This window comes from Dreissena polymorpha, chromosome 2, assembly GCF_020536995.1.
Source record: "Dreissena polymorpha isolate Duluth1 chromosome 2, UMN_Dpol_1.0, whole genome shotgun sequence".
NCBI lineage: Eukaryota > Metazoa > Mollusca > Bivalvia > Myida > Dreissenidae > Dreissena > Dreissena polymorpha.
Window position 1 is genome coordinate 54,503,276 of NC_068356.1, and position 8,937 is coordinate 54,512,212.

General features: G+C 33.5%; 1 protein-coding gene across 1 annotated transcript; it reads left to right on the top strand.

Moving 5' to 3' along the window:
* The first annotated feature begins 3,816 nt into the window (after window positions 1-3,816).
* On the top strand, window positions 3,817-7,052 carry LOC127867084 (uncharacterized). Its single transcript, XM_052408062.1, has 6 exons — window positions 3,817-4,304; window positions 4,594-4,659; window positions 5,208-5,235; window positions 5,616-5,698; window positions 5,901-5,913; window positions 6,339-7,052. Exons 1-6 carry the CDS (start codon window positions 4,097-4,099, stop codon window positions 6,418-6,420), a joined length of 480 nt encoding a protein of 159 aa, XP_052264022.1. The 5' UTR covers window positions 3,817-4,096; the 3' UTR covers window positions 6,421-7,052.
* The last annotated feature ends 1,885 nt before the right edge of the window (window positions 7,053-8,937 follow it).

Here is an 8,937-nt window from a genome sequence, read left to right on the forward strand (position 1 = left end):
CACTTAATTATAATAGGCTTTATGTATAACTACGCTACTTAAGCATAATTATAGTTAAGTTATTCAGCTTACATATTTTTATTACGTAAATTATAGAACTTCTACAAAGAAGTACTTACCGATCATAATTAATTGTTTGATTGTAAAATGCTTTGTTGTTTTTTAATCGACACTCATATATACGTAAACATTAACATTAATTAACATCCTAAGTTAGATAATGTTGCCTGATAGGAGAGTTTTGCATGTGCTTTCACAATGTCTTCGCTATAGCTTAAATGCTTATTAGTGGTGTGTAAGCCAGAGTGTTTTCTAACGATGCACGTGCACGATGCACGTGTTTTGCTTCCGATAGATCACAAATTATTAACGATATATAATCATAACACATTCTCTTATTGGTATGTCTTCCTTTCGCAGATTCCATATAAATACAAATCTGTAATCTCATTGGAATACAATTAGTATGCGAACTAAAAATATAGATAAGTAAGTAAATATTGTTTTAAATATATTCCCTTACGTAAAATATTAAATTGTATGACAAATACTGAAGCTAATAAAGCGTGTGTTAATTCACTTTATTTAAATACGCGTTTTGTATGAAATCATTCAAAAACTATGGATGTAAGATGTAGTTTATGGTACATACTTTAAAGAGTATCTTTCTGTTCGACTTAATACTACGAAATAAAGTTGTTCGGGTCTCCCCTCAATAAAAACGACTATCCCTCTTGTTCTGTCCTGTTCTGTCTTTTTGTCCATCACTTTTCATCCATCATTTTACATCCTTAGTTGCTTTTGAAATTTCATCATATGCCACACGAACAAAATATCAACAAACTGCTGTACAAAACGACAGTCAATTAAAGGCAACGGCACGTGATACGCAGTTTCGATGACGTAATACACACCTTTGTTCACGGAATACAATACTTTTACCACGTTGTTGCAAACTACACATACACACTTCAATAATGTTAAAATGTATAAAATAATGTTGCCATTATTATGCCAACCACCAAATTACGTGTATGTTTCGGTTATATGGTATCCGTATTCCTTGCGCGATAGGTCGTCAAATATCGTACTACATTGATTCTCCACTAAATAAGCAAATTAGATAAAACCACAAGATAAATATATTTTGATTATGTTTTGTTTTTATACAAAACCAGAACGCTTCGCGTATTTGCCAAGTCCCTGTGATATTTCCCATGTGATCAGTTGTGGATCAGTTATTAATTAAAACAATTAGCTTTGCATTACTGGTAATAAATGTTGTAATAAATGTAATAGGCACACATGCAGTACTTATTTACACTAATTTACACAAAAAACCACCACTTTGCAAGATATTCTTAAAACAAAAATATATACATTGATCCGTAAAATAACCTCTCCTCCCATAAGCGAAAAAAAATGCATTACATACTAGTCGCCGCTCTCCAGAGCGACGGCATTAATTTTCTTCTGTGGAACATACGAGTTGGTATAAGATGAAGCATTTCTCTTGTACTACTCGACATAATGTTCAGGCAACATAAACGTCATGATGAAAGTACAAAAGTTGTAGTGCAGAAAACAGCTTTATGTTTGTAAAATTGTGAACGATTAAACGGGAACAGGTTCGAGGTTATACAATTCAGATATTTAGTTGTATAAACCATATACACTAACGCCTTGCTTTTGTGGAGACAGAAACATAAAGATACGCGGTTAAATATGATATATTATATTCAATACACGTATGCAATCTTCGCTCTCGACAAATGTAAATTTACTGAACAAGTATCACACCGTACCGGGTCATTAAGAAGCTGTGAAACTTATAATATATTCAATCAAAATCTTTTCAGTGCTCTTTCGGTCGTTGCATGATCCGTGTAAATTACGGCTAAACTGTTGTTGTTGTTTTTTTAATTTAATGCGTCTCAATTTAGAGTACATGTTTTGGGGACATACATCTGTTTTGTGTTTTAGGTATAATACTCATTAATAATTCGGATGCTTCTATCGATTTTGTTTATAACGTGAATTTGGCATTAATATTTTCCTAAATATTAATGTTTGAAGCCTAAACACCTTGAATGAGATACGAATGGTTTAATAATAATTATGGTTGCCCGTTAACTTATAAACACCGGGGCATTATTGCATATAAATATTATCATATATGTCTTAATGGTATAATCTTAAACACGTGTATGGAACATTGCCCACATGGTTTCTTACACACCAAGCTACCTAGAATGACGCGCTACTAACATGTTTGTTACTTTGCAATATGTAATGTCTGACAAACTGCCAGCGTGTACGTGACCGCTATACGCAGAACTGCATGTCAGAGATTTAATACCGAAATGAGATCACATGCGAGGATTGCGATAGCAGAATATATTACCAAGAAAACGGAACTTGGTTAGTATCATGTTTGGACGGATATTTAGGGCGACGGATACCGGGCGTGTTTCTGAGAAAACGCGAAGTGTGACACTTTAAGCTTGGTCGCTTGGTAATCACGTTCTCGGCAAATTCAATTACCGGATATTCCACCTCGGACGATGGAAAGATCGACCAAAAGAAAACTTCATGAGTCTGCGCAGCTGGAGCCTACAACATTGACTGCACCGCTAGATGATGCGTGTCATGTAACTCAGATTCGATAGAAACAGCAGCTGCAACGTCTTCACCACACCGCGACGGCTTTGACGCCGGCTGCAAAACCGGTTATTGTGAAGACAGTTGGTCTAGAATAAAAAGATTGAACATGTGACATAACAGGCATATCAAACAAGTTAAGTTTAGCAAATGTGTATCAAACTGCTATTGTTGGGTATTTCAGAATACAAACGTTAATTGTAAAATTCCCTTAGAAGCTCGACCAGCTAATAATTCAAATGAGAAGTATGAGACATCGGGGTTCAACATAATACCACACACATGTAGAAAATAAATAATAACCTCTACTGAATCTCCTTTCAAAAAGAAACATATTTTTTTTTAAATCTTCGGCCTTTTCTTATAGGCATTATATTTGTTAAAGAACAATTAGCAACTAACGTCCATCGATAAAAATTACTTTTTAGCGATAACAAACTATGGTTGAATTTTTAAAATAGTTTTTTTAAATTATCACAACATTATCCCCATGAAGTTTAAAATGTTTTACGTTCCTAGGTTAATATCCGCATATGTTTTTTTCTCTATGTCTTTTAGGTACATTGACAACCAAAAAGGTGATATGGACTCCCCTCTTACAGCGAGTTGATATTAAAAGTCGCTCTTGTTCAAAGCATTACCAAATACTTTTTACCCTTGAATTTACATTTATTAACATAGCTATAATTAGTTCAGCATATAACTTTGGATACCAAATATGTATATAGTGAAAAGAAATTTTACCTGTATCAGCAGGAAAACAGTGATAATATAGCACGTGGTACTAATGGCAAGGAAAGAACAATGTGACCCATAAACATGGAATATAATGACACATAACAAGCAAACATAGATTAATACAATTGCGACAATGCCTCAGAATGATCTTTGAAACAGCATTAGGGGCTGTAACAGATTTTAAAGAAGTCCGAATCACACAATTTACCGAGAGTAATTCATAAAACATTTAAATAAAAATGAAAATTAGCATATTAGCATCACTATATAAATTTGATAAAAATACAATAGAATTTATTTCAATTGTGTTACCAGTAAAGTACTCAATGCTGAGATGTGAAAGAAAGCAACGGAACAGTAACATTTTGAGAAAGGATAAAATGAAACTAAAATAGGTATCAACTTCATCTTTTTTTTTTAAATAAAAACAATTTAGAGACATGTCATCATATAGTTAAATATTAAAATAATCGTCATGCATTTCAGACCGTAACTGCAATACTATTTTATAAGTTTGTAAAACGTAATATCTCTTACCGAACGTGCGAACACGTGAGATTTATAAACAACGCTATGTTTTATTCTTAACAATCTGTATGCGTGTTTTCTAACAAATTATTTAGATGTGTTCATGCTTTTAATCTGAAAGCTGTGTCAATGAATTTATTGTAATTCCCGTAATAATGTTTGTAATGTAATGAATGTCACAACTTTTGTTTTAGCGGTTTCGTCCTCTACGAATTCGAACAATCCTGATACACATAACGATAGCACGCTATCACTTGCGGCAGCAGTGGGAGGATCAGTTGGTGGATTTGCCGCTGGTGTAGCTTTGGTTATTGTTATTATTGTGCTAAGACGCCGGTATCGGGTCACATGCCCGTGTCAGCGCAGAGAAGAATCTGGTACGTTCATTGAATTGTGAATTCGTTCATGTAACACTTATTGACACTTTTAAGCTTATGGAAAATTGTTCACTGGTAATGTATTTTGTATATAAAAACTAAATTATTGTGAATAGGAACAATAATCATTATAACAGATAGTGCATTTAGTGTTATAGTTAACGATCAAATTTAAAGTACTTAATTAGAATTTTGTATGAATATATCAGCATTTTTCATATTTATATTTATTTCAAACTAAGACAAGGAGACAAATTATAACTAAATGAATATTTATTATTGTTGATAGGTCATCAGTCTGACAATAGTGACACATACGCACGAATAAACGCGAACGCTAGAAGCCAAGAAGGACGTATGTAACATTTCTCACTGTATCTTTTACATAAGATTGAATACAAAAGCAGGTCAACATCATTATTTATTTGAAACCTATTCGGATTTACGATTAACAGAAAAACAATACTATATGCGTATACCATTTATTCAGCAAAATTCACTTCCATTAATGGAATTTTAAAATAAAAATATCGTCATTCAAAAGAAGATCTTGTTTATGTTTTTACACGTGCATTTTGGAGAATATTTATGAGCTAAAACGCGCCTTTCAACTGAGCTTAATACTTAAAAGCTTTTTATTGACCTTTTCAAGGCGGCGACACAAGATTTCATCGTCTTTAAGTTTGATGTCGTGTTTTAAATGTTGCAATGTTTTGTATAAGCTATTGGCCACTTGTCTTCAATATAAGACAAACGGGTGAATTTCTCTCCTTTTAATGTATCTGGAGTTTCATACGTATCACACTATGTATGTGCATGTTTGGAATACTTTAAGAGACTTACACAATGAACTAAACACAAACCGCAATACTGTTTTATTGCACATTTTCAAAATACTTTCAGATATGTACGCGGGATTACATGCAAACAGGTAATGCACTGTAATGAAGTAACAATTTATAACGCCATTATGTCAAACCGCGGATAGGTAATACGATAATTTGTTATGTTTCCATTCAAAGATGCATCTTAAAAACATGACAATAAAAGAGTGAATGCGGAAAAAAACATTGAATATTTGAAGATATTCGTTTTTGTTTGTAATTATTATTCTTATATGTGTTTATGTAATTATTATTCTTTAATGTGTTTATGTTGTTTTGTATTATGCTGTTTTGTACTGTTTTGGCAATTGGTCACTTGCCTTAAATAAAGGACCAACTAATTATATATAATGAGAATGCAATACTGCTCCAGCAGCTGGAGTTTCACTTCTTTATATTGATGTTTCATTTAACATGTTTTCGATAGAAACTCTGAATACGATGTTGTTGAACCAGGACATTTTGAAACCAACATAAATCAGCTACACCAAGAAGCGTATGTACGATTAGGTAAGAAATCCTCAATGTCTTTTTTATTACAAATTCGTTTGTTTTGTATTAACGCAACGTTTCTGAAATGTGTTGTATTGATTTATTTGCTAAACCTGACATGCTCGTTAATATACTGTCTAACACGGATACACTTACTGTTAATAAATAAGATAAAAACAGTGGATAACTAACTGGAAGGTTTGATACATTTATATTGCAGATTCGTGCTTAAGGTATGTAGGGAATATTTTATATAAATAATTACAAGGTGTATCTACTTACTAAACTATGATGTCAATAAGCATGTAAATTATCGTTGATTCATATTATTGTTAATTAAAAAATTGCAATACGTGATCATATGCACAATCAAATTAATCAGTAATGGATAAACATGTCAATACAATGCAAACTACAGGTAAGAAAGGTAACATATTGATCAATACTATAATGAATATGTTTTGCAAAATTTCAATCTTGCATATGTTACATACCTGCATGATACAATTTTAAACATTTTAAGTATATACAAACGTGATTTAAAGCTTCGTTGAAAACTATGAAATACATATTTTTAAAATAATGTTTGTTAAATAGCACAATAATACCTTAAGATAATACCTCATCAACTGAGATATATATTAGTTGCTCTTTATAGGAATCAAGAGATATACAACTCACTGACTACACCCCAGCCTCAGCCAAACAGTGAACCGAAATCAGTAGATTCTCAGTTGTGAATTCAATTGCTTCGTAGAAGAAATGTTTTTGTTCTTTTCACAAATATGTATATCCCTTAACTCATGTGTATTTCTAAGTTATACTTGATTTATTGTGTCGTTCACTTTCAATCAACTTTTGAATCACAAATACAGTGAGTTTCATTAACAAAGGTTATTAGGAATGACAATGTTTTTGCTATAACGGAAAATTATATGTATGTAAGGATGGAAAATTACGTCAGCAGATCAAAATTATGATAATTGGTAAAGTTTGAAGTAAGTTAAGCGCTTATAGTTCGAGGTTTAAACGAAACCAACTGCAAACAAAGTAGACTGTTTAAGTACATGTACAGGTAACGTAGTGCTATTTCTTGTATTGTCATAAAAATAAATGATCTTGATATCAAATCAGCCTCAGTCTTTGGAACATGTACATGTAGCGTTCTTTACAATTTATCTTACGTTGTTATTTATCATTGACTGCTGGCATGTATAACTTGTATCGTACGAACACCTACCATAATGCCACTCTAGATAGCTGAGCTTTTTATTTACTATTATTAAGGTCAATGCCATAGTTTGAAAACCCAATTTTCAAAATGTAATTTATAATGCTAGATTTTTTTAAACAGGATTAAATGTTTAAAGCTTTCGTACGATTTGTTATTTGTGCTCTGCTTTCTGTTTAAACTAAAACTACACCAATAACCAAAGAAAAATTTAATAAAGCAGACCACTTGTTATTGACAATGATATTAAATTTTTTATTGAAATCAACAATCATTGTATTTCAAATGTCTCGCTGAAATGCATTAGACGAATAAACAGAATACCGTCAGTTACATCGTAACACTGTTGTGTCCCGTTTATGACCTTCGACGGAATTTGATAAATTTGCATCAAGTTTTTTGGGAATTGAGCCGATGGGCATAGGCATGAGTCCGTGATTCCGGCTTTAGGTCACGTTCGTAAAACAAGGTTTTGTTCATCCATTTTCGTGTCCGCTCCATATGCTCCATATCTCCAATACATCTGCTATATGGAAGATGTGCAGAGGACATGTGTCAGTCACACCGGCTCAAGGTCACAGTTTAAGGTCGATAGTTTAAACATCATTTGGTAATTTCTCCTTTATTTCTTCTGTTTTTAATAGAATGGTTTTCATGAGAAGATAATATGACTCAGAAGATGTCCATCAGTAATTGGTCAATCATGCTGACTAACTGTCACGATTTAAGGTCAAAAGAACCTCGGCAGGGGATAATTGTCTCTTGGAATGAATTATTTGTATATGCACGCAACACATCGTAGCACTTAATTCTGGAACATTGCTTTTAACGTAACATAAAGCAGCGGAACATTCTTTTCAAAGTAACTTGAATGATTATTACGTACGTTTCAACGTTACACATAGCACCGAAATAGGCTCTTTCTTCAAATTTCTATACGATGGAGGCTTGTTCAGACCTAAATGACTAATAACTTAGTGCCAATATCTTAAATATTTAAAGATCGGAATTTAATTATAGATAGAATTCATATATTTCTTGAACGTCTGTAAGACATCAACAAGAAAAGTCGGTGAAGAAAATTACCAACAATTTATTTTTGATGATTATTTCAAATATACCAAACACGCAGTGCAATATACCCTAAACTGGAAAAAGATTTTGTTTGATAATTTAAGACTTATTTCAGCGTTAAACTTTGATAGCATAAAAGAAAAATTGGCATTGCGTCAAACATTTTTCAATGTAGCAAACTATTAAGATCGAGAAAATTTATCAGGAGGGAACTTCTTGTTTTTTATCCATAAGCGTTCATAAATCACAGTAATAAACATAAAATGATTAAAACTTGAATAACCGTCCTACTTAAGTCCCTCAACGACATTCAGTTAACGCGAGCTTAATGACATTTCGGTGATGGGCCGTAATTCAATCTTTAACGGTTTTCGGACATCGTGAAACTATGTTTATGTTGACTGTGCTAGATACACCTTGAAAGTATGTGACCTTGCCAAACACTTCCAGATAGTCTACGACAGTACCAGACAGTCTCCTAGACAGTTTGTAACTGTGTCAGACACACCCAGACAGTCTGTGACGGTGGCAGATACACCCAGACAGTCGACTACTGTACAGATAGTCTCAAAGACAGTCTTTGAAGGTGCAAGACACGCTCAGACGGTCTTCGACGGTTCCAGACAGTCTGTTAGACAGTCTTCGACGGTGCCAAACACACCAATATAGTCTACGACGGTGCCAGACAGTCTCCGATACAGTCTTTTACGAAAACAGACACTCCCAGACAGTCCACGACGGTTCCAGACAATCTCTTACACAGTCTGTGGCGATGCCAGACACTCCCAAATAGTCTAGAACTGTGATATACGGTCTCCTAGACAGTTTGTGACGGTGCCAGACACTCCAGACAATCTCAGAAGGTACCAGACACTCCCCTAGACAGTCTACGACAGTACCGTACAGAAACCTAGACAGCCTGTGACGGAGGGAGAGAGAAATTTACAGACAT